General features: G+C 48.1%; 1 protein-coding gene across 2 annotated transcripts in view; it reads left to right on the forward strand.

The window, feature by feature from the left end:
• SPECC1L (sperm antigen with calponin homology and coiled-coil domains 1 like) overlaps positions 1-25313 on the forward strand; it is an 89902-nt gene that overhangs the window by 50940 nt on the left and 13649 nt on the right. For both annotated transcript variants that reach the window (XM_041003610.1, XM_041003609.1), the window contains exons 10-12: positions 4574-4657; positions 7324-7480; positions 10141-10243. In XM_041003610.1, coding sequence (XP_040859544.1) covers positions 4574-4657; positions 7324-7480; positions 10141-10243 — 344 coding nt within the window. The remainder of the gene's footprint in view (positions 1-4573; positions 4658-7323; positions 7481-10140; positions 10244-25313) is intronic.

The raw sequence follows: 25313 nt of genomic DNA on the forward strand, positions 1-25313 counted from the left end.
GGTGAGAATTCAGTTTGTTGAGTGTAGCATTTCTCAGAACTCTTTCAACTGAGATTTTGCTTGTTTGTTCACTCATTGAGAGCATGTTTTCATTGATCATCCTTGAAATCATTGCTTTAAAATTATTTTCTGGTAATTCTAACTTGTAGGTGATCTTAACATACGTTTTCTTTTCTTTTGAATATGGATTTTTTTTTTTCTGTGTATGTCTGGTAATTTTTGGTTGTATCCTGGGTAGTGTGTATCACACTTGGTAAAGATTCTCGTTTCTGTTTTATCCCTCTGCAGAATATTGGTTTTTATATTAGCAAACAGTTAATTCCAAATTTTCTCTTGCAGTTGAAATACTTGTTCAGTTGTCTTTTCTTAATTCAGCTCGATGAAGAAGTATTCACACATGTACATTTCAAAGAATGGCTTGTCAGTTATTTGACCAGAGTTTAAATACAAAATGTGGGATCCTTTTCGTGTGGCTCTTCCCTCTTGGTGTTTTCCACACCCTCTTTTGTTTTTCAACAAATGTGGTTGTTCTGAAGCAGTAATATTATGGATTTTCTTTTTAAAGCCAGAGTTAGAAGAAGGAAAGACCTTCCATCTTCTGGTTCACTCCCAGGATGGCTGCAGTGGTCATCACTGGGCCAGGCCAAAACCAGGAAGCAGGACCTTCATTTAGGCCTTCCACATGGGCAGGAGCCCATCCACCTGTGCCATCTTCCCTGCTTTTCCAGACCACAAATACGGAGTGCGATGGGAAGTGGAACAGCCAGGACTCGAAGCGGTGCCCGTATGGGATGCCAGTCCTGCAGACCCTGGTTCATCTGTGTGTTTAGACTTTACCGTCGCTGTTGGCAGGAGCATTGGACCATTTAGAACTATTCTTCAGCTAACATAAGTTGCCTGTTCAGCTGCTGTCTTTTATTTTTCAGTTAATTAATTTTTAATAATTAGAGAAGATTCTTGTTTTGAGATCCTTTATTTTGCATTTAAATTGATTTGTCAAACAATAAAGGAACAATTGCTTCTGTAATTTTTGCAAGAGAGGCTGAAGGTTAGGTGTGCTCCTGGCTTCTCCACTTCCATCGTTGGCTGACAGTGGTACATATCCCCCAGGCTTGGCCCTTGGCGGGGCGTGGGCTGTCCCAGGTGCTGTTAGTGCAACGTTGACTGAGTCCTTTCTCCTCCGTCTTTATCCTCACCCTCTTTATTCTCTCCCTTCATTGTCCTTTGAAATGCTTTGCAACTGTCCTATGCTAGCTGGGGGTGGCGGGGAGAGGTGGGGAGACCAGACCCCCAACCCTCCCCCTGTCACCCACTCACTGCTGTGCTTTCTTTTTTACTCTTCACCATTTGATCACCCTGCTCTCCCCGTTTCCCTCTCACCCCTCAGCACATTCTAATTTGAACTTCTGTCCCTACCAATGTATTGAGGTACTCTACCAACAGCCAGCAGGGACCCCCATGCTACTGATCGCTTCCATCCCACCAGCCGTATGCTGACAATCTCCAAAACTGTGTGTTCACTTCCAGCTTTGTCCTGAACTGCCTCTCCCTCGTTGCCCGCTGCCATCTCCCTCAGTGCCTCAAAGGCGTTCATCTGTCTTCCTTCCCTAACATAACTGACCTTCCCTGTCTCTGTTATGCCGTACCTCCTTCCTTATGACCTCTGCATGCATTTGGGCAGCAGGTCTGTTGGTTCAGTGTCCTTGTAGAGTTCTTTGCCTTCAGTGATGCATCCGTGTGCATGTCCGTACCAGCTCTGGCCTGTGCAGTAACTGTTCACTGTGCACGCACCTTGCGTCTTCAGTCCACGCTGCCAGGCAGCGCCGATCCAGTAGACCCTCAGTGCCCAGACCCCTCACCCTGCAGTTGGCCTGCACGACCACCTTGCCGCCAGCCTGCCCTTGCCCTCCAATGGCGCAGTCCTGCATTTCTTCTGGTGCTTGCAGAGCACTTGGCCAGGAAGTAGCTTTCCCTTCCAAGCTCTGATTCTCCTTTGCCTGTATAAAAGCCATTAATATTCTAGTTTCCACTTCACTGTCACTTCCTGACAAGACCTTTCCGGACCTCCCCTCAAAATCAATCACGTGGCCGGCTGTGTTCCCAGAGCTCTGGGTGCTTACGGCAGCCCAGCACTCACAGCGTTAGGGCTGTCTGCTTCCATTCTAGACTTGGGGTTCCACGGGGACAAGCTCCAGTTGCCTTTCCTCTTTCCCCCTGACCTTTGCACCAGGCCCAGTACTGGCCAGTCCTAGCAGACACCCACTGATTTTTTGTTTGATGAATGGATTGAAGACAAAAATAACTCCATATGGCAGTAGGTTGGAATTTTTTTTTTCCAGTGGTATAATACAGTCTCTCCAGCTTGCTATGCAGTTTTCGTTTTTGTTTTTTAAAACAAAGTTGTAATTCACTTGGGAATCTTTGGCCTTTTTTTTTTAAAGATTTATTCATTTATTTGAAAGGCAAAATTAGAGGGAAAGAGACAGAGATCTTCTGTTCGCTGGTTTACTCCGTAGATGGCAACAATGGCTAAGGCTGGGCCAGCCCAAAGCAAGGAGCTTCTTCTGGGTCTCCCACATGCTCTCCCATTGGACCCTCTTCCCCTGCTTTTCCCAGGCATGTTAACAAGAGGCCAGATGGGAAGTGGAGCAGCAGGACAGCTGTGTGGGATTGCTGGCGTTGCAGGCACGGTTGAATCCACTACAGCCCTGTGCTGGCCCCAGCCTGCTCTACTGGCCATTTTCTACTGCTTTCCCAGGCCACAAGCAAGCAATGGCATAGGAAGTGGGGCTGCTGGGACACGAACCAGTTACCTATGGGATCCCGGTGGTGCAAGGTTGAGGATTTAGCCGCTAGGCCACCATGCTGGGCCCGAGATTGAGCTCTTGCAGGAAAAATACTTAGAGCACAGAGTGTCATGGTTGTGGAAAGTTGCCATGCATACTTATAGTGAACAGTGTATTTGGCCTGTGAGGCATTTTTGTACGTTTTTACAGAGTTCAGGTAAAGGACCTACCCAGGTGCTGGGCACACATGTCAGCAGTGAGTCCTGTGACCTTCTCCTCACTGTGTGTCCGCAGCGTGCCCTGTGGAAGAGGGCAGCCTTCGGGCTGCGTGTGGCTCCTTGGGTGCACTTCCCCCGGGCAGGGCCAGGATGGTGCCTGTGTCTGCAGCTGACGCTTTCCGTTTTGATTCCTCTCTCACCTCTGTTTTCGCTTTCTTAATTTGCTGCGTTATTTTGGGGGGAGACCAAGACTTTGAAGGAAGTGACCACAGTTTTGTAATCATTCGATGGAAATTTTTCTTAGATCTAAATGCCGATTTCTGTTTTGTTTTGTTTTTTCTTTCTTCAACGTCTGTGTCCTGCTGCCTTTGTTGTTTCTGTCAGGGTGTGAGTAAAATGCTCTTCCCGTAAGGATAAATGCCAGTTGTTGGCGGGACCCAGGATTCTGACCGATGCCTCCCGTAGGCTGTGTGCACAGGGTGGGGATTGCTCAAGATGGGCAAGCTGTAATGACTGCTGACAGTGTGGGGCCCACCTTTGTTCACATGCTCAGCCCGGGCTGCCCACTCCCCAGGCCAGGTCCCTCCTACTTCAGAGCAATGGAAGATGTCCTCTCCGGAGGAGAGACCATCAGTTGCCATTGCTTTTCACATCCTCACATTTTGAAGGGAGTGGTTGTTTAAATGGCCAGTTCGGAAGAAGTGGTAGGCATGCTGGGTTGGCAAGGACACCAAAACACACACACACCCCGCCACCACAGGCTGCTCCCCAGCTGCCACACACACACACACACACACACACACACACACACACACACACACACACACCATCACCACGGACTGCTCCCTGACATACACACACACCCCTGCCGCCTCAGGCTGCCCATGTGTGGACACACACACGCCACACACACTCCCCTCCTGACCCCCTACCCCAACCACCATAGGATGCACCCTGGCTGCCCGTGTGAGCTTCTCCTCTGCTGGCTCTGTTTCCCACCCACCCGAGGTCGCAGCCCTTGGGCTCTTGGTGTCTTCCACACTGACACCCTCATTATTCTTCTGGGGAGATGGGCTCTTCCCCCACCTCTCTTCTCTACAGAGCAGGGCCAGCTAGCTTTCCCTGCTGCCTGCTGGAGATCAGAGTGACTGGCTTTTCCGCTCGGTGGTTTTGTAGCCCGTTCTCGTTCTGTTGTTCTGAGGATCCCATTGGTCTTACTTGTGTGTGGTATGCGCATGGCGCCCAGGGACAAGGCTGTTCCTGAGTGTGTCCAGGGGACCTAGATGCAGTGAACCTGGGCTGGATTGTCCTGAAGAGGTGAGTGGCAGTCAGTAGTGTAGACGTGCCTGTCTGCATAGCTAGTGTGGCCCCCAGAAAGGAAACGCTGAACAGAATGTTCTCTCGTGTTCCTTCTCTTTTGGAGTTACTCTGGGTGAACAGACGTCAGGACTTGTTGGAGCCTGGGGGCTTGGGCTTGGGAAGGAGGGTGAGCCTTCCCCCGGCCCTGGTGCCCCTGGAGACCCTCCGCTTAGCATCTCATCTCTCGCTGTGACCTTTCTCCCTGTGCAGAGCATCTGCTGAGGACGTCATCCACCAGCCGGCCTGCCTCGCTGCCCAGGGTACCTGCCATGGAGAGTGCCAAGACCATTGCAGGTGACAGCCCTTCCCTAGGACGCCCCGAGAGTCACAGCCATCAGCCCACACCGCTCTCGTTAGGCCTGTAGTTGTGCTTGCCTCGGGCTCTTCACTTGGTTATTTTTCACTCTGAATTCACCTTGTAGGCTTTTCCAAAGTCTCCGGAGAGCACATTTGCAAAATGGGATTTAAAAACAGAAACAAATCATTAGATAGTTCCTTCTGTTGAACAAATATTTATTAAGTGTCTACAGCAGGGGTGGGGAAAGTCTGGCCCATTTAAGGGCTGCAATGTCATTTGGTCTGGCCCTGCCAAAGCAACTGCAGGCAAGACTCAAAATTCATTAAATCGACAGCAGGCTAGTCTTTATGTGAATTAATTGTTTGAGTGGCTTGCAAACTGTATTATAAATGGCCTTACCAGAACAGTTTGCCCACCCATGGCTTATGGTGTGTCTGGTGATACACTGAGAACACAGATTCGCTCTCAGTCAATACAGCATGAAACATTCAAGTTTTTCTCTCATAGAATGTCATGGCTGATGTTTGAATAATTATTTCAAAGCACAGCAATGGTTTTCTGGAAGTTGAAACTTTTCAAGTATGATAAAACCATCCCCCAAAATACTGAATTTAACAAGGTTATATAGTGTTCTAGAGCTAGTGCTTCTATTTTTCAATTGTTTGTGTTATTTTCCCTCTGTGGCCTTAGTTTATGCTTAATAGCTCATCAAGAAATTGGAGCACGAAAGGAAAAAATCACCATAAATCAATTAATGTTCCCCTTGTGTAAAGAGTGGACGAAGAGTTACACCATGAAAGGAAAATCCCCCGTAAAGCAGTTACCGTTCCCCTTGCTGATGGAGGGAAGTTAAGAACCTTTTCTGCACTTCAGAACCGAGAGTTAAAGTCCATGGGAAGTCTGGTGATGAGCTCAAGGACCATTCCAGGGTTCAGCTCCCAAAACCTTTCTCTGTGTGCTTTTCTTAGCACAGAGCCCTTTGGAGTCTCTCTCAGCCTACTTCCTCTGTTTCATATACAACTCAGAGAAGTGTTGTCATCCAGTTTCCTGGCACTCCACATGAAAGAACCTCCTGATGTTGAGCATGATAAGAACTGAGGGAGATGGGGAATTGATGGATGCTTTGGTGAGGCCACATCCACGTCAGAGGGTCTAGGTTCATCACTCCGCTCCCTGGGGGTGCTCATGCTGGGGAGGCAGCAGATGATGGCAGGGGGTAGTTAGGGCCCTGCCACCCATGGGGGACACCTAGGTTGAGTTATTGGCCCAACTATGGCTTCTGTGGACATTTGGGGAGTGAACTAGCAGATGGGAGGGTCTCTCTCTTCTCTCTCTCTCTGTCAAATAAATAAAAATAATATTTAAAAGCTCACAAAAATTATGATAGAAATTGAGAAAATTATGCCAGAAATATGTGCACATGTCATTTTAAGATCACTTCCTAGAACACGTGTGTTCCCAGTTCATCTTCAGAGCGTTGCTTTCCTAACCCAGGATTCTGTGTTCTTTGTGGTTACCCTAAAATCAAGAGTATGTTAGCCAATAAATCAAGAATATGTTAGCCAATAAATGGAGGGTACTTGGCAGCAGTAGGGCATGGGGAGTCACTGCTGCCTCACGAAAGTCCGTCCAAGGGTGAGACAGCTCATGCTTCCTGCCGAGCTGCAGGGGAACTTGTCTGGGGTTTGGGCCTTTGGTGTGTCACTTCATACAGGGCGCTCCTCAGCTCCCAAGGGCCCACCCAGCATTCCTCAGGGCCACCTCCTTTAGAACCACTTTTGTTTAACCGTTCTCGGTGCTGAAATGGCCACCTCCACCGAACTGGTCCTATAAAAGTCTAACAAGGTGCAGTGTCTTACAGCACCTGACAGTCAGAGTCTAGCTCTGGCTGCCTTGATCGAGTTTTGAAAACGCAGCCTGATTGACATGTGTGGGTAGCCATGTAATGAAGCATCTCTTTGCTTCTGGCTCCTGGGCAGGCAGCAGCTGCATTCATAGCGGCTGTGTTCATTGCAGCCGTGAGGGTTAGGCAGGGGTTGCAGCAGTGAGCTTTGGTTTTCATTTGTGTTGGGAAGGAAACGCATGTTCACATAGCACTCACTGCATGCTGTCTACATACAATAAAGGGTTGTCCTCAAAAACTCTTGATCTACTAAGAACCAGCGAGCATGTGGAACCCAGTGCAAGTGGTTCAACCAACTGCTCCCAGATTCTTTTGGTTTGCTTTTTAAAAGCATTCATCTGAGAGACAGAAACAAAGGCAGAGAGCCTTCATCTGTTGGCCCAACCCTCCAGAGGTCCGCAGCAGCCAGGGCTGCAAACCAGTCTAGGTCTCCCCATGGGTAGCCGGAGTCCACGTACCTGAGCAGTGACTGCCTGCCTGTCGGAGTCTGTCCGCTTGAGGCTGGATCCAGGAGCTAGAGACAAGTGTCAGACCTAAGCCCTCTGACGTGGCATTCTGGGGTCTTAACTAGCAGGCTGAACACACCTTCCTGCACAGATTTCTTAATGCAAAAGTAAAGAAAATCTCTCCCATTATACTTTAAGGGAACGTGCATTCCTTTTGGAATCTTCAGAAGAGAACGTCTCAGAAACTCAACCTAAGATTTTTTTTTTTTTTTGGTCACAAAATAAGTAATGCATGACTGTTTCTCACCCTCAGTGTCTCGACGGAGCAGTGAAGAGATGAAGCGGGACATCTCGGCGCCAGAGGGAGCCTCGCCAGCCTCTCTGATGGCCATGGGAACCACGTCGCCCCAGCTCTCGCTGTCCTCCTCTCCCACAGCCTCCGTGACCCCCACCACCCGAAGCCGCCTAAGGTAGAGAGAGGTCAACTCCGCTGGCTCTCATGCACCTCTCCTGGCCTTGAAGTGCACATGACCTGGCTGGAGAATGGTGTTGGCGCACTGTGTTCCTTGCCACTTACGGTGTTAAATGTTCACTGACTTATCCCACACCAGTTATCTTGTAAATGGTGTAGAATATACTGTTGTTTTTTAAAATTACACTTGAGTAGTTGGGTGCCGAAGTAAGCAATGTGAGATTTGAATGCTCGGAGTGTGGATAGGGTTGGGGAAGCCTCCCCAAGAGGGTGGGACTGAGTGGGCCCTTCAGGATGGTTAGCGAGAAGGTGACCATTGACGAGAACAGGACTTCCCTGGTGAAAAAGGACGAGCTGGGGTGAAGGGGAAGGAGAGGGGACATGGCAGGCAGGCAGGACTACGGATTCTGAGGACAGATGCCAAGAGCCAGGGCAAGGTGTCCTAGCTGTGTTGGTGTGATGAAAGATATTGAACAGGTCTACTCAAGGCAGCGGAGCCGCCGTGAAGTCAGGTGGGCCACTGTGATGTAATGGCAGCTCTATAGTGGAGTGAATAAATCTATCTAAGAAGGTGATCCAAGGAACACGCTGTCCTGGAGGCACATCAGGAAAAAGAGACGTCAGATCTGCAGAAGGGTGACAGCCGAGGAGGTGAAGAAGAGGAGGTGAAGAAGAGGAGGATTGGGCCAGGAGGTTTCCTTCTCCTTCTCCTTCATTCCTTCCTTTCTCCCTTCCTCCCTCCCTTCTTTCCTTATCCCCCTCCCTTAGCTTCATTTTTATTTATTGAAAAGTGGAGTTACAGAGAAAGAGAGAGGAAAGGAGGAAGGGAGAGAGAGCATCCATGCACTGATTCACTATACAAATGGCCACATGGCTGAAGCTGGGCCACTCTGAAGCCAAGAGCTTCTTCCAGGTCTCCCACGTGGGTACAGGATCCTAAAGTCTTAGGCCATTCTTTGCTGCTTTCCCAGGTACACTAGCAGGGAGCTGAATTGGAAGTAGAGCAGCCAGGACATGAACTAGCACCTGCTACCCCCACAGTGCTGGCCCTGCAGGAGGTTTTTCAAACAAAAAGATGGTTTCAGCAGCAGAATTTTAGGAAAAGGATCTGAAGTTAAATGCCAAAGGCGGTTCTAATTGTTTAGACTTGTTTGAGAATGTGATGCTACATTAATAATTGGTAAACCATATGTGACAGTGTAAGTTTATTTTGTTCATGGTTGTCTTGTGTCTGGAACCTCTTTGGACTGAGACATTAGGAACTACAGAGAAAAAAATGTCAAAAATTTAGCATCCATTGTTACAAAGATAAGGAAAAACCATTAAAGATAATTAAGAAGAATTAAAGGAAAGGTAGGTGTGGATTTCAGAAATTTGACCATACATTAATTTATCAGCTTGAGGATAAAATGGGATATTTCACACACCACCCCATCCCCACGCCCCAGTACCTTAAGCTTGCTTTAAAGCCCAGCTTTTTGGGATGGCAGTGGTCCCATGATTAGGGCACCAGGGAGACAGGTAGGGAGTGCAGTGCTGAGGGGAGCCAGAGTCTTCCAGTCTTTTCTGGTGGACTTCTTCCTCCCAGCTCCCCATTGAGGAGCTGTGGTCTGGCCTTGGTTTCCCCATTTTAAAATGGAGAGGTTAGGGGTGGAATTTGCGGTGACTGGGTTAAGCCACCACTGTCGCAAATCTAAGTACTTCCTTTGCAGTCCAACTCTCTGTTAATGTGCCTGGAAGGTGGTAGATACTGGTGTGAGAACGTGGGCCCACGCCTCCCCCAAGGGAGCTCTCACTCCTGGCTTTGGAACTCTCTGGGCATTTGGGGAGTGAACCAGCAGGTACAAATGCTGTCCTGCACGCTCTTTCTCTGTCAGTGACTCATCTGTTTCCCCCTCTCTTTGTCATTCAGTTTAAAAAAACAAACAAACAAACAAACTGACTTTTGTTAATGTGATGTTAAGGACGTAAGAGGTTAGAAACCGAAGGAAAGGTTGCAAATCAAAGCATAATGATGGTGGAAGGGAAGCGCCTGAATGAAGGATAGTAACACCATTTTCAGAAGCACCCCAGAGAGCATTCCGCCGATGGTGCAGGCATGTATGGGGTCGTTAGTGATTTCCACGTGGACTATGAGTGGGTCCCTCTCTTCGACAGCAAGGGTTCTGTGGGATTGTAAACTAAAAGTTGGCAAGATGAAAAGGGACAGAGTTGTGGAATGGTGAGCTCAGCTGCCCACATACAAGGCTGGCATTGCTTTGTCAGAACACTCGTTCAAGTACTGGGTGCCCCCTTCTGATCCTGTTCTCAGCTGCTGTGCCTGGAGGACAGTGCAAATGGGCCAAGTGCTTGGCTCCCTTTCATCCAGACAGGAGACCCAGATGGAGCTGTGGTCTCCTGGTTTCAGCCTGAACTAATAGGCCATCGACCATTTGAATAGTGAATCAACGTGTCTGTGTGTTACTCTTTTTCTCTCCCTTTCCCTCTATCACTGTGGCTTTCAAATAAATAAATCACTCTAAAACATTGAAGATATCTTTGCCATTAGATGGCCTTTGAATGTACATTTCTCCTGCTCAGAATGTAAACTAACTCTGTTTTCTTATTCTGATGCTTAAAACTGTTTCAACGTCAGCCACTTTGCTTTTCGCTTCCCAGGGAAGAAAGGAAGGATCCTCTCTCGGCATTGGCAAGAGAATATGGAGGCTCGAAGAGGAATGCCTTGCTGAAGTGGTGTCAGAAGAAGACAGAAGGCTATCAGGTAGTACACTCTTGTTGCTCACGTGCAAGCAGCTGTCAGAGCAAGTTTCCGCGCGTCATGGTTCACACTATGTAACTCTCATTCGCCATAGTCAGTCCTGCACTGAATCCAGGGACACGCACTCAGTGTCCAGCTTGAACTTGGCTGTGTAAAGTAAGTTTGTTAATCTTTCCAGAGCAGCCGCTTATTCTCAGCACTTTCTTATTGAAGTGATTCAATGAGCGTTTATTTATTTCAGTCACAGAGAGAACTTCCAGGGGCTAGTGTTGTGTTACAGAGATAAGCTGATGCTAGCACCCCATATGGGTGCTGCTTCGAATCCCGGTGTTCCACCTCCGATCCAGGTCCCTGCTGATGTGGTGGAAAAGCAGCAGAGGGTGACCCCAAGTGCGTGAGGCCCTGAACTCACGTCAGAGACCTGCAAGAAGCTCCTAGCTTTGGCCCGGCTCACCTTAGCTGTCCCTGTCTTTCCTCCTCTCCTTTGTCTCTGAATCAGCCTGTTAAATAAATATATATATTTTTTTTTAATTAAGGGGGAAAAAAAAGATCTCCTATCTGCTGTCCACTCTCTGTATGTTCACAGTGATCAGGCCAGAACCAGGTCAGAGAGGAGCCTGGCTCTCCATCCAGGTCTCTCCTGTGGGTGTCCAGCCCCAGTGCTTGGGCCATCTTTCACTGCTCTCCTGGGTGCTTTAACAGGGAGCTGATGAGAAGCAGAGTAGCTGGGGCTCACCAGTGCTCGTGTGTGATGTTGCCTAGCCTGGGGAATCACAACACCGGTCCCTGTGGCTAGCTTTTTGTCTGTCAGTTTTCCATTGCCATTGTGCTTTGTGTCTTGATTATTTCACATCTGGGCTGTTTTTAGTACTCAGCCATTTCCTCCCTTCTTTTTCTCTTTGAATTTCATTCAGAATTTATAGTTATTTTTAAATATTTATTTTAAACTTAGTTGAAAGGCAGAAATAGAGAAACACAGATCTTCTATCCATCGACTCACTCCCCCAAAAACCTACAATAGCTAGGGCTGGATCAGGCCAGGCCAGGAACCTGGAACTCAGTCCAGATCTTCTGCGTGGAGGACAGCAACCCGGCATTTTAGCTCCCAGCTGCTGCCTCCCAGAGTCCACAATAGCAGGAAGATGGATCAGAAGCGACAGAGGTGAGATTCGAACTGGGCTGTCCAGTATAGTGGGTGCAGGCCGCCCAGACTGGCGCACTAGATGCCCACACTTTGCCTCCCCATCCAGGTTTTAGCATTGTTAAAGATCACTCTCAAGTGGAGACTCATTCTCAGTACACAGTGGAAACTTGTGAGCTAGGTCCATTAAGATGTGGAAAAGTACAGTGTGGATTCCGGTTTCCTCACATATGGTCTTAGTTACAAGGAATCTGCCCAACCTGCAGCTGGTTTGTAAGAATCAAAGGTATTCTAATGGATAGAGCAGAACAATCTTAAATGAATGAGGATTTGCTGAAAATATGCAAGGGTGTAGCAAAATGGGTAGCTTTTGCGTTGTGGGGAGAATATACAATGAGTAACTGCCATGGGGAATATTATGATAGTACCTCAGAAAGCTTAGCAGAGAATTACCATGTAAACCAGTACTGTCACTTCTGCATGTGTATCAGAAAGAATCGAAGAGCAGGGGCCTGTGCTCCCAGCAGCGCAGTGCACCGCAGCGCAAACATGAAAGCCGGCCAGCTGTCCCTCGACACAAGGGCAAGTGTCGTACACACACATGGTGGAGTGTCAGCCTTCCTCAAAAAGAGATACAGGACTGTCCCGTGTGATTCCACTCTGTCTCTCAAATGAGTGATGGTGAGCCCAAAGAAGCAGAAGGAAAACAGTAATAGAGGTGAGAGAAGAAATGATACCAAAAATGAATGGAGAAAATTAATAAAAAACAAAAGTTGGCTGTTTGAAGAGATAACAAGTTCATAAGCCTTAGCTAGATTGATAAAGGCAAAAATTAAAAAAAGAAAAAGGCGGTTGGGGCTGGGGGAGAGAAAGACAAATCAGAGTAAAAGAGAGGACAGTGACCCTGCAGAAGTAAAATGCCACAATTATATGTATACAAATTGAATAGTCTAGGTGATACTGACAAATCTCTACAAAGACACAACTATCAAAACTGACTCAGAAAAAAAGAATGTAACTATACAGTTAAACAGTGAAAGAAACTGAGTTGGTAATCTGAAAACTTCAGTGAAGAAAAAGCCTTTACAGGAGGGCCCAGTGCGGTAGTCTAGTGGCTAAAGTCCTCACCTTGCATACATGCCGGGATCCCATAGGGGCACTGGCTTGTATCCCGGCTGCTCCACTTCCCATCCAGCTCCCTGCTTGTGGCATGGGAGAGAGGTTGAGGACAGCCCAAAACCTTGGGACCCTATATCTGTCTGGGAGCCCCGAAGGAAGCTCCTGGCTCCTGGCTTTAGATTGGCTCAGCCTTGCTGTTGGTGGCTGCTTGGGGAGTGAATGAGTGGGCGGAAGATCTTTCTGTAAATATGACTTCCCAGTAAAAAAAAGAAATAAATAAATCTTTTTTTTTAAAAAAAGGACCTTACAGGAATAGAGACTTCTGTGCTACAGATAAGTATATCAATACAAATTGGATAGTCTAAGATGATACAGACGAATCCCAAAAAGAGACAAGCTGTCAAAACTGGCTCAAGATGAGAGAATCTAAATACACAAATAGCAGCTAAAGAAATGATTGCTGTTCACAGAAGACATGATTTACATCTAGGAAGTGTTGAGGAGTTCTCAGAGTGTTGTAGCTAGTCGGCTTTCTCAGCCTAGTTGCAGGGTGTAAGATCCGTGCCGGGGGGGAAAGGGTGTGGGGGGCTGCTGTGGTGCGCCTGGAGACATTGCCTGGTACCTTCCTGCCTTCGCCTGGACCGGGGGGCTGTCTCAGCTCTGCTCCTGTTCTCAGCTTCCTGCAAGGCCGCAGGTCATGTCCCAGAGGAAGTTCTGTGCCTGTCAGCAGTCACTGCCCGCTTGTCCCTAGGGCCCGTGACCGCCACTGTCCTGTCTCTGACATTTGCTCGTTAAAGACATTTCACATCAAGGAGATCATACAATAGGTCTTTTGTGGTGGACCTCTTTCATTTATCGTTTTTGTTTTTTAACTTAAAGTATTCTTATTTGGAAGGCAGTGTGACAGAGAAAGCTAGCAGATGAGCTCCTGTCCACTCCCGAAGCGCCCACAGCAGACGGGACCGGGGTAAGACTGGGGACCTGGATCATGACCCTGGCCTCCCAGCACGAGTGGTGGGAGTCAGTTCCTGCAGCCGCCATCTGCTGCCGGCGGGCCCTCGTTGGTAGGATGCTGGCTCAGGAGCTGGCGCTCCCCTGCAGCCCAGGCACTCTGAGGTAGAATGGAAGTGCCTTAGCCTGTGCTAGCATCGTATTTTTGCCAAGTTCATATATGTTGTAGCATACTTGAGTATTTTGTGGCCTGTTTGGGATGAACCAAACAATTCATGATGCAGACACACCACATCTTATTGATCCAGTCTTCTGTTAGTGCGAAAGTGGAAATCTTCTCATTTGGGAAGGGGGTGCAGGGAAGCTGTTGAAATCTAGTGTGGCAGTGCACACTTTGGATACAGACTTTTGGACTGTCCCTGCTGTCAGGTGTGTTTGAAATTATGATCTTGGTACATATTTGTAAGCTGCTCCGTCTGTCTCCCCCTTGCCATCTGGTGGCTGTCCAGGATCCCTGCGTGAGGAGGAAAGCCGCTCGCGTGGGGTCTGGCACAGGTGGTGGTACTGACCGCTGCTTGTCCTAGTGGAAGCTTGGGCAGGCTCACCTTCCTGCCACACGGCCCTGTCCTCCCTCACCCTTCCTCCTGGGGACTGTGTGCTTCAGCTGAGAAGCCAGCCCCTGGCAGAATCGTGTTTGTTCCCCTTCCAGCCCTGCAAAGCTTCATCCCTCATCATTGTCCACACCCCCTCACGCACACCGAGCCAGGTTTTTCCTTAACTTGAACTCGGTCCAGGCTGGAATGTTTTTTGTCTGTTTTGTATTTCAAGGCATTCTTTTGAAATCTTTGAATAAATCACCTTCCCCATGGTCAAACCTGTACGATGTGTCATCAACTGAAGTTGCCAGTTTGCACACCTGTCTGCTCTCAGGACCGTGAGCTCCTTAGAAGGATCCTTGTGTGCCCAGGCTCTGGCCTGAGACTTGGACTGAGCAGAGCCAAGGAGCTGTCTGAACCTACCTGCTCCATCTCATGGGGCACCTGCATTTCTGTTTGAGAGACCTGGAGAGTGAAGGCCTTCTACTGATCACCTCTCAAATGCCTCCCGCTCCTAGGAGCCAGGAACACAGTTCAGATCTCCCCGTGGAACCCAATTACTGCCCTCCAGGGTCTGCCTTGGCAGGGGGTTGGAGTCAGGAGCCAGGACCAGGTAGCAAGCCCAGATCTTCTGCTGTGGGTCATGGATACTTTAATTAGGGTCAGCGCCTGCCCCGGTAGTTCATTCTTAGAACAGTGATGCTCAAAGCTGTGTTTGTAGGCAAGGGGCAGATTCCCAAAAACCTTAAAGGTGTGTGAGTTAAAGAGTACAAAGTGAGACCCTGGAATGTTGATTTTTCAAGCCTCTGCTCCCTTTCTCACCCCCGATCCAGGTATAGGTGGTCATGGGCCCTGCAGGAAACCTCACCAAGAAGAGGGGCTAGCACCTCTTGCTTTAGTGCTTGCTCAGTGTAAGCTCTGCTGCTTGCTGGGGTGCTGTGGCTGGGTCAGCCATGTTTCCATTTTCTGCGTTGGTACATGGAGCAGTAACCATGGCGGTCAGGCGATTCCTTTTCTCTAATTACTTCCTTGCTCGTTACAAGTGTCTGCTCATAGCTCTGCATTTCCCTGGCCCACTGCCTAAACAGAGTAGCTGTAGAGATGGTACCATCCCTCTCCCTTGATTGTAGAGTTGCACCTTATCTCCCGCTGAGCACCGAGAGAGAATTCAGGCATTGGATCTGTGACCCGACTAAAGTTGTGTGGCTCCTTCGAATGGAAATTTTCTGACTCTGTGATCTTAAGATGCTATTACTTTGTTTGGTTCAAAAAAATATTCCCTCATCAGCTGATTCAACGAACAGTATTTAAGTTTTTCCCGTTTTCCTGCTCTCCCAGTGCAGGAGTGATGCTGGTGTGCAGTAGGACAGTTAACTCCATAAGGAAAAGCCATCCCATGCACGCAGGGTCTGCCCCTGCTGCAGCCTTCTGCCCCCATCCCGTGCTTCCTCTGGACAGCTGGGTAATGATAGCTGTGTTTGGTTTGGGGACCGGGGGGATTGGCTTTCGTTTCCTGTGAGACTTGTCTGCTCTTGCCCTTCACATGTAGATAGGATGCTGGTTCCTTTTTGTCAAGGTCTGTGAGTTAAAACCATAGACAGTCTGAGATGTGTAATCCTTTCTGAGTCAAAGACATAACTGGTAGTGCTCTTAATTTGTCAAGAGCCATGTCGAAGTGCCAGAGCCCTTTCCCTACCGAGCTGGGACGTGAGTCGGAGCCCACAGCTCGTCCGGAGTTTGCAGGGAAGGGCGGGTGGTGACAGTCGGCCAGCTCGGCTGAGCAGGGGCTGTTACGTGACGTTTAGCACACACTGCTCTCCCAGACCCTGCGTGTGTCATTAGCGCCGGGGCCCTGCGTGCCCTGTGTCGAAGAAGCTGTCTAATCAACGGAGATAGATTCCCTAATACCCGTATTATCTTTCGTTAACGCTCTGAAGAGTCATCATAAAATTACTGTGCTGATCACTGTAATTTCATTAACTGTCCATTATGAAACAAGCCCTCTTGAGTTTGCTTTTTATCTGACAAATGTATTTTTCTGTTTTAAATTGTGCCCTGCCGTTTATTACTCACTGACGTTTGCAGATACTAGAGTATTAGCGTTGAAAGGACCTTGCTGTTTTAATTTATTGCCAGGTTTACCGACTTGGGGACACAGACAGTGTCACAACTATTGCCTTCAGTCTTGGCGCGCTCTCTCTCTCTCTCTCTCTCTCTCTCTCTCCTTTCTCTCTCTCTCTCCTTCTCCCTCCCTCCTCGGTGGCTGCCTCAGTTTGTAGTTACTTTTCAGGTTTTCCTTTTAATACGCAGTGAAATCTAACGGCTCTCGAAGCAACGACACTTCTGTTTTCCCATAAGCAACCACTTTGAGTTCTTTTAACTGTCTTCTTTAGGAAAGACGGATGAAGTAGGAGTGACCAACCAGGGGAGAGAGTAAGTAGTTTATGCATTCAGCGCACTTTTCTTTGGCTTGGAGATTCTGTATGTAAGAGCCTCATTGCTTCCTTTGGGAAAAACCTGTCTGTTTATCATCCAGAAGCTTCTGAAGGCCAATGTGAGAAAGCTTATCTCTGAGAATGGTGGCAGACCATCCTGCAAGGTGGCAGACACTGAAATGGATTGGTTAAATCTCCCGGAAAATGAAATCACTTAATCTAGTCCAAAACAATCTTGATAATTGAACAACAGATTTGAGCACTGGCCGAGGTAATTTAATCCCAGCCGAGCATTCGGAGTGCGTGGCTTTTCTGAGGGATGGTGCCCCGTTAGAAGATGGGGCATTTCTCAGTGGAGATCAGCAGGATGAGAACTGAGGGGGCCCGGATGGTTCAGAGGCTGTGCTGTGCTTTGCCTGCATCCTGGGGGGGACTCCCCCCTCCCCCAATTTAAAAGTTAATGGATCCAGTACACAGTGGGCTCTGGCTCAGGTACTGTTCTAGGTGTTGAAACAATCAGGAAATAGGAGCAGTTCTGATTGGCAGGAAGCTTAGGGCCTACTTGGTGAAATAGACATGGGTCTTGAAAATGTGGCAGTGGGGCTGCTGTGGGGCTTGGCTGTGAAGATGCCAAGCAGGGGGCCTGTGTTCAGATCCCAGCTTTGCTTCCCTTCCAGCCGTCTGCTGGTGCCCGAAGAAGGAGGCAGCTGAGGACGAGGTCCCCACCAGCCCCGGGAGAGCCTCGGGTTGAGTTCTGCCAGGTGCTCAGCTCTGGTCTGGCCCAGCTGCAGCTGTTGGGGAGCATTTGGGGGAGTGACTTAGCTGATACAAGCTCTCTGTTGATCCATGTTGCTCTGCCTTTCAAATAAATAAAAATAAGCTTTAAAGCTGGGACCATGGTGTTTTTAAAAAGTGGGAAAACTCACTATGCACTTGTGTTTGTAGTTATGGTAGAACAGCATACCTAAACCATGCTGTCTCAAGTACAAGAAATAAATATTCCCGAGGACACTGGGGACTGACCAGCACAGCCAGGACAAATGTGGCAGGAGCCAAAAGTGTGGAGGAAAAGAACACACATTGGGAGGCCCACATTTACCACTGCTTTTCCCCCTTAGGCATTTGCCAACTCCTGGAATGGAGCAGAAGCCAAACAGAAAGAAGCAGAGGTCCAGGGTTTGCTTTAGAACCATTGGGTAAGGAAAGGAAAATGCTATCCGAGCTACCAAAGCAGCCAAGAATTGAGGGTCTCAAACAGACAACAGCAGCCTGAGAGAGTAAACTCAACACTTGGCTTTTGCCACCTGGGGGTTTTTCAGATTCTAAGGTGATAAATGAGAAATTCAGTGAGAAGCTATGCTGTGGGAGCCAGTGCTGTGGCATAGCCAGTAAAGCTACCATCTGCAGTGCCGGCAGCCTGTGTCATCCGTATCATGGCTGCTCCACGGGGAGCAGAGCAGTTGCAGCCATGGAATGTCTTTGTTTCTGTCTCTGCTTCTCTATGCAAATCTACATTAAATCTTTAGAGAGAGAGAGAGAAAGGTTGGTTGGAAGTCATGAGCTGGACATTGACATCCTTCCCTGATGGGCTGGGGGAGTTGTGCTTCTTCCAGCTGCTGTAAAATGGGAAGTGTCTTCAGAGGGGGCGGCGTCATGACCCGCCCCTTCCATGCCTTGAGGTGTGGTACCCCTTATTCCATCATAAATCCCATCAGGCCAGTTCTAAAAGAAATGGAAGTCTTTCTAGCAAAAAAAAAAGGAGCAAGTAGTGCCGTCAGTCCGCAGTGTTTTAGGAAGCACTACAGCCCAGTGCAACCGGGGAGGAGAGCTAAGTGCGTGAGTAAGTAGGAGTGAATATTACAACCACGTCGTAATAAAAATGTCTTGTTAAAAGTACATGTGTGGTATGAAGTACCTGACACGGTGGCTCAAAGGGTTAAGGAAAGAGGAATAAACGTAATTAAGGTGTTGTAAAGTCCTTGCCTTGGCCAGCAACTTATGAAACTATTAATCTGTGGTAGACGCTAATGAGGGATGTACACTGTAAATCTTCAGGGCTGTTCTGTCACAGACGGCAGCTGTTGGCTCTGTGTGGTTGTCGAGCAGCGCTTGAAGTGTGGGGCTGGAATACCAAAGAAGCTTCATATTAAGAATGCTAACCCCCAGAGAACTCAAGAATCCAAAAGAACATTTTTTTTTTTTTTTGCATTGTGCTTAAGCTAACTTTTTGACAAAATGCCAAGACAATTCAAGAAAAAATAACAGATTTATCTTGTCTTGCTCTTAAGTCAGTAAGCTTTTTTTTTTTTTTTTTGTAAGATTTATTTATTTATATTGAATGGCCAAGAGATGGAGAGCTCTTCCATTCCCTGGCTTACTCTGCAGATGGCTCCACTGGCCAGAACTGGACCAAGCTGAAGCCAGGAGCCCAGCACTTCCTCCATTTCTGCCCCATGGCTGGGCCATCTTCTGTCTTTGCAGGTGCGTTAGCAGAGAGCTGGATCGACAGTGGAGACCAGCAGTGTGGGTGGCAACTTAACGCACTGTGCCATAACGCCCAAATAAGTGTTTTCTTGAGGCACCAGTCTTAAAGAGTGATAAGGTTTTGCATAGCTTTCCCATCTGTGTGGATTTGTAGGACATGTGGTCTCTGCTGCTCTGTCCTTGTACATCAGAATTAGCCATCGGTGAACACAGAAATGAGCAGACAGAGCCGGGTTTCAGTCAGCATAGACAGGAGAGCTGTGGTTTATGATCCTTTGCCTTAGAGGAAATCGTAGTTCATCTTTTAATTTGGTCTTTCACTGTTAGGCATAATGTTAGGATATGGTTTGTTTTGTTTATCAGGAATGGATGCTGACTTACGACAGATGTTTTTTTCTGCATCTACTGAGCTGACCCTACGGGTATTCCTTTTCACTGTGTTACTGTGCAAGGTTAAAGCAACCTTGCATCTGTGGACACATTCTACTTTTTCTCACTTTTGGGGTGGGGAACATCTGGTCCCCACAGTTTGTTATAAGGCCTATGAATCCACGGGATCTGGACCTGCTAAGTCTCACGGGCAGAACTCAAAACTGGTAGATCTATAGCAGTCTCATTTTAAAATTGATAATTTTGTTTGGCACAAACAATGTCATCTAAATGAACCCTGGCGGAATAAAAGTTTCCGCATCGCTGTTTGTGGGATTCTGTCTGAGATTGAGTCAGGTAGGATTTTGCCATCTGTGTCTATGAAGAATGTCAGGGTGCAGTTTTCTTACTTTACAATGTCCCTCACCAGGATCTGGTATTAGGATAACGACCTCATGGGAAAACTGTTTTTTTAAATATTGTTGCTTTATTTATTTATTTATTTTGAAAGTATGTATGGAGTTGGTGTGTAATTTCTTCCTTCTGTATTCAGCAGACTCTTCCCAGTGAGTGGGCATTGGTTGTGTTTCAGTCCAAATAACGCGGAAGGGCTGCCATTTTGTGGTCCTGGAGTTTTCCTGGTGGGGAAGTTCAAATTCAGTTCTGATCATGGATAGAAGACTATCCATTTACTCTTGTGAGCTGAATTAGTTGGCATAAAGCTGTTCATAATGTCCTTTTGTTATCTTTTTCACATCTGCAGACTTTTTGTATTCCTGGTACTATAATTTGTGTATTTTTTTTTTTCCTTCATTAACCCATCTAGAGGTTTATAAAATTGATTCGCCTTCTTGAAGAACCAGACATTGGCTTTATTTTCTTGGATGCTGGGTCTTCTGTTTCACTGACCGCTGCTCTGATGCCTCCCTGGCTTCTGTTTACTTGGAGTTCGTTTGCGCTTTACTCTCCTAAGGTGAAGGTGCCGTCTTAATTGAAACTTTTCTTCTTTTCTGATGCAACATTCCATGCTTTAAATTTCTGCTGAATGCTATTTTATTGACATACCATAAACTCTAATAAGTGTGTTTTTCATTCAGAATGGTGCCTACTTTTCCTTTTGAGTTTCGTTTCTTTGTTGGGTCTCATGGGTTATTTAACAAATATTTGAAAACTTTCCAGAGATCTTTCTGTTACTGATTGACTTGATTGTGCTCAGGCAGCATCCTTCCTCCATCTTGGGTGCCTTGGGGGTGCTGTTTCAGGTTTCTTGAAGCGCAGTTGTTTGCTGCCAGGAGGGAGGCAGCAGTTGATTGTTCTAGTAGTTGGGTCCCTCCACCTCAGCGGGAGGCTTGCGTTGAGTTCCCAGTGTCTGGCTTCAGCCTAGTCCTGTCCTTGAGGGTGTGGACGTCTGGGGAGTAAACTAGCCCAGGGAGAAGCATTTTTATGTTTCTGACTCTGCCTCTCAATTACATCTTAACGATTTGAAACTTGTTTTGGGTTCGGACTAAGATCTGTCCAAGTGTAATTTTTTGGACTTTTTTCCCCCCCAAAACATTTATTTGAAAGGCAAAGTAAGAAACGGAGAGGGAGGAGAAGGAGAGAAAGACTCCTCTGTCCACTGTTTCACTCTCCAAATGGCTGTGGTGACCAGGGGTGGGCTAGGTGGAAGCCAGGAGCTTCATCCAGGTTTCCCACAGGGGGTGGCAGGGCCTTAAGCATTTAGGCTGTCTCCTACTGCTGTTCCCAGGCACATTAGCAAGGGAGCTGAGTCAGAAGTGGAGCAGCCAGGACTTGAAGCAGTACTCAGCTAGGATGCTGTTGTCACAGGCGGCAGCTTTATCTGGCCCCGTGTGTGCAGTTGGAAAGGATGCTGTGTTGCTAAGGTTGAAGGCATGTTGGTGAATGGGATCTAATTGGTGAATTAAGTTCCATTGATTAAGAGTGTTGGTTGCATCTTACCTGCCCTTAACTATTTTTCCTCTACTTATTCTGTCAGCTGTTAAGAGAAGGAGATACTAGAATCCTTTGACTGTAGTTATGGATTTATTTCTCCTTAAAGTTCTCACAGTTTTTGTGTGTTTTGAAATTCACTAGATGCATAAGCATTTAGGGTTCTGTTCTTTGGAGAATTTGACTCTCTCATTTCAAAACTAATGATGCTTTGAAAAATATGGTTTATTTTCATTTTATATGGAAGCTAAAAAGATTGAGATCTTCTATCAGCTGGTTCACTTTCCACATGTCAGCAACAGCCAGAGCTGCGCCAGACCAAATGCAGGAGTTCAGAAGGCAGCAGACTGTGCTGTGTGGTTGGCAGCCATTACCATTGCCCTCCTGGGGGCACAATAGCAGAAAGACAGATCCGAGGAGTAGCGGGGATTCAGACCAGACGCTGGGGTAAGACATGGGTGTCCCAAATGGTGAACCAAGGTCACACCTGCCCCCAAACTTAGCTTCCTACAGTTAAGGATTACACTATAGATCTTGACATTTATTTGAAGGTCGGGATGACTGAGAGAGAGGGAGAGACAGAGTTCTAGAAATCTTTCATCTGTTGGTTCGGTCCCCAAGTAGTCTCAATGGCCGAGACTGGATTAGCCTGAAACCGGAAGTTGGAAGCTTCTGTCTAAATCTCCCACAAAGCTAACTGGTCTAGGTGCTTGAGCCATCCTCCATTGCTTTCCCAGCCACATTAGCAGGAAGCTGGATTGGAAGTGGAATGGCTAGGACTTGAACCACAGCTGATATGGGGTGCTGGCAAGCAGTGGGTTAGCCCCATGAGCCACAGTTCTGGCCCATATGCTACAAACTGTAAAATGGTTTATGTAAGGTTTTCCTGGCTAAATTTGGTACAAGAAGACAGCTTTGTTTCAATGTAGCTCCATTTCCTCCCTTTTCTTGTGTGCTTTTTGTTGCTGTTGTTAGACTTTTTGCATTTATTTTATCATATTCCCAAGAATGTGTTATTATAGTTACTTTAGAACAATGTCTTACCAGTTTAACAATTAGGAGAAGTGAGAGCAGTTTCAGGCAGGCCCCACTGCTGTTGCCTGGCACTTCAGCCCCTTTTATATCCTGCTCATTAATTGGCAGATGACCCGTGATCCACTTATAGGGCCCCCAAATGATTGTTTGTGGCCATGTTGTCTGGCCTGTTTATCCGTTTAAGTGACAAAGAGAAATGGAGTACGCTCCCATCTGCTGGTATCCCATCTGTTGCTCCCATCTCCCAAACGCCTGCAACAACTGAGTCTGGAGCAGGCCAAGGCTGGGAACAGGAAACTGTCCCGGTCTCCCACATGGGTGGCAGGGACCCAGCTACTTGCTAGATCACCTCTGCCTCCCAGGGTTTGCATCAGCGAGATATTGAAATTGACAGCCAGAGTCAAGAATTGACCCAGGCATTCTTAACATGGGACGTAGGCTTCCCAAGCAGCCTGTCCAGCGCTGGCCGAGTGGCTGCCCGTCTCTGCCCTCTGCAAGTACACAGAAACCAAAGAGCGTTAGCCTGGTCCTCGCAGAATTGTGCGGCCCCGGGAATGGAAGAGTCACTGTATTGAGAGCTAGGGGACAGACAAAAATAGCTCAGTCCCTCCCAACTTCCTTTGTCATTCCAGACTGTAGACCAGGGGAGAAGAGGAAGTTCTGGGGAATTGCATGAAGAGCTTCCTACGGTCCTTGGCACCCGTCTTACCACAGCTGGTGTCAGCCGCACTCCCTTAGCTGCTCCTCATACCCAGCGGTGCAGACTTGTGGACGTGGTGGCTTTTGCCACTGGGAGGAACTGTCCCCACCTGGAGAGGGAGTTTGCCCAGCAAGCACGGGTGGTTCTGATTCTGCCTGCTGTCTGGGTACTGGGAGAGAGGGGTGGGCAGGGGTGGCTCTCCTCGCTTGGTGCCTCTCCTCTCTGGTGGCTGAGATCGAGGGGTGTGATCCCTGCTGCTCCGGCCCATCTCGCCTGCACTGACTCCCCTCCTTCTTGTCTTCCTCTCGCCTCCCCGGGTGATGAGAGTCACGGCTGGGGCAGGGAGCCTGGAATGAGAACCTCTGGGGAAAGCTGGGAGTTCTGCCAGTAGAGAAAACGCAGCTACAAGAATGCGTGAGGAATTCCTGATGGTTGAGCCCAGAGCAAGAGTTGGTCTGCTTCCTTTTCTATAACTGGAACCTGAGGTCACAGGGCCCACTGGCCGGAGCCGTGAAACTTAAAAGGTGCTGGTGGCAGATAAGATTTTGACCTGAATCGAATTGAGGTTGAAAGTCTTGGCCTTTTTCGTCTCACATTGTCCGTCTGCCTGGGAAGTGTGTGTTCAGAAAGGTCTTATTGTCTGTAAATACCACTGTGTTCAGGGGTTAAGAATACTTGACAAAGGGGCCAAAGAATGGCCGATTTCATCGTCCCACCCATGCGTGCGTGGACAATGCCTGCTGCTGCTGAGTGCTCCCTTGTTGGAGCCAGGGAAACTCTTGGGGGTCTCTGGCTGGCTTGCAGGTCTCCACCCAGATGCTCCTGCAGGTCAGGTGAGCCCTGCATAAGCTGCCCCATGTTGTGTGCCGCATGTCGCAGGCCTTCCCTCCCAGCCTGAGTGCTCTGTGCTGCTCGCTACTGAGCTGATGGCTTCGTGGTCACAGCACACAGAAAGAACTGTTTCCTGTTTTCAGGGGGATTCCTAGTAATGCCAAATGCAACAGCTGGGAAGCAAACTTCCCAGAACTGCCACGGACTTCATTCTGTTTAAACATGATCTTGACAACGTCTGTTAAAACTTTATTTCCAGAAATGTCAGGGCTACATATTTTGTAAGTTTTATTGCTTAGTCCTATTACCGTAAGTGTATCTTATCATTTGCTTCGTAGGGAATGGATGAGAACACTCTATCAATTTTTTTATGCTTTTATGTTTTTTTCCCTCCTTGCACAAATTATTGATTGTGGCTGTGCAAAATGCCTGTTTCAACTTCCAGAGCCACCTTGTAGGGCCTACTGCTTGGCCAAGGGCATGGTCTGTGCCTGCTATAACTTTGATCCTGGAAGTGCTAGAAAGTGTGGGACCTGGAGGTTGGGCAGAGTGTCACCTGTAGCTACAGCTCTTCCACTCACAGATCTGTTCCCTTCCTGCCTTCCTTCTTCGTGTAACTGCCTGTGGTAGCAGAGCACACCTGCCGTGTGGAACTGATGGTCACTGCCCTTGCTTAGTCTCACGGCACTGCTCTCGTGCCACACCTCAGCATGCTTAATCTGCACTCCCAGATCTGAAGGAGCCTGAAGCCCCCATTTCACATGAGGGTGATGCTACTGTACCCCAAAGCAGCTCCATGCTTGCCTGGGACCATCTGATGGGATCTCTGGAGCCCAGGCCCGCACCCCCACACACACACTTGTGCACTGTCCTCCTGCCCCTTGGCCATGTCCTGGGCTCTGCAGTACATTTCCATAACTAGGTATTTGTATTGTGAGTAATGCTGAGAAATGGATGGGAAATCAGATAAGTAACATTTTCAAGAGCTGCTTAATTATTTTGCTAAAAGCAGCATCATTAAATTGTCTGGGTCGGATCATCTTCATACATCATCCCAAGGAGTGCACACAGGCCTGCTCCCTCACGTCCCGCGAAATCAGCCATACCCATGCCTCCCTGGCTCCGCCCTAGGATGGGCGACCGATGATGCACCGCGGTCTCTGCAGAGCTGGCTGGGCTATGTGGCTTGATTGCATTATCCCTGCGATTGCCCTGAGTCTCCATAAATAAGCTTAACTGGGGGGTCGTTCCGCAACCAAGCTTGACCTCTGCGTTTGTGAAAGCAGGTTGTTTGTAGCACTGCCCTCCTGCTGCCTCCTGGCAGATCCCTGTGCACGGTGGGCCAGCCTGTAGACTTCAGGCAAGGAGAAGCCGCTTTCCTTGCTGATGGGGCCTCTTGGGATCCCAGGAGGAAGGAGGTCTGGGTGTCTGCAGGCACCACCCAAGATGTCATGCCTCCAAA

Source organism: Ochotona curzoniae, unplaced genomic scaffold (genome assembly GCF_017591425.1).
Source record: "Ochotona curzoniae isolate NIBS_2020 unplaced genomic scaffold, NIBS_Ocur_1.0 scaffold_274, whole genome shotgun sequence".
In the NCBI taxonomy this organism is placed as follows: domain Eukaryota; kingdom Metazoa; phylum Chordata; class Mammalia; order Lagomorpha; family Ochotonidae; genus Ochotona; species Ochotona curzoniae.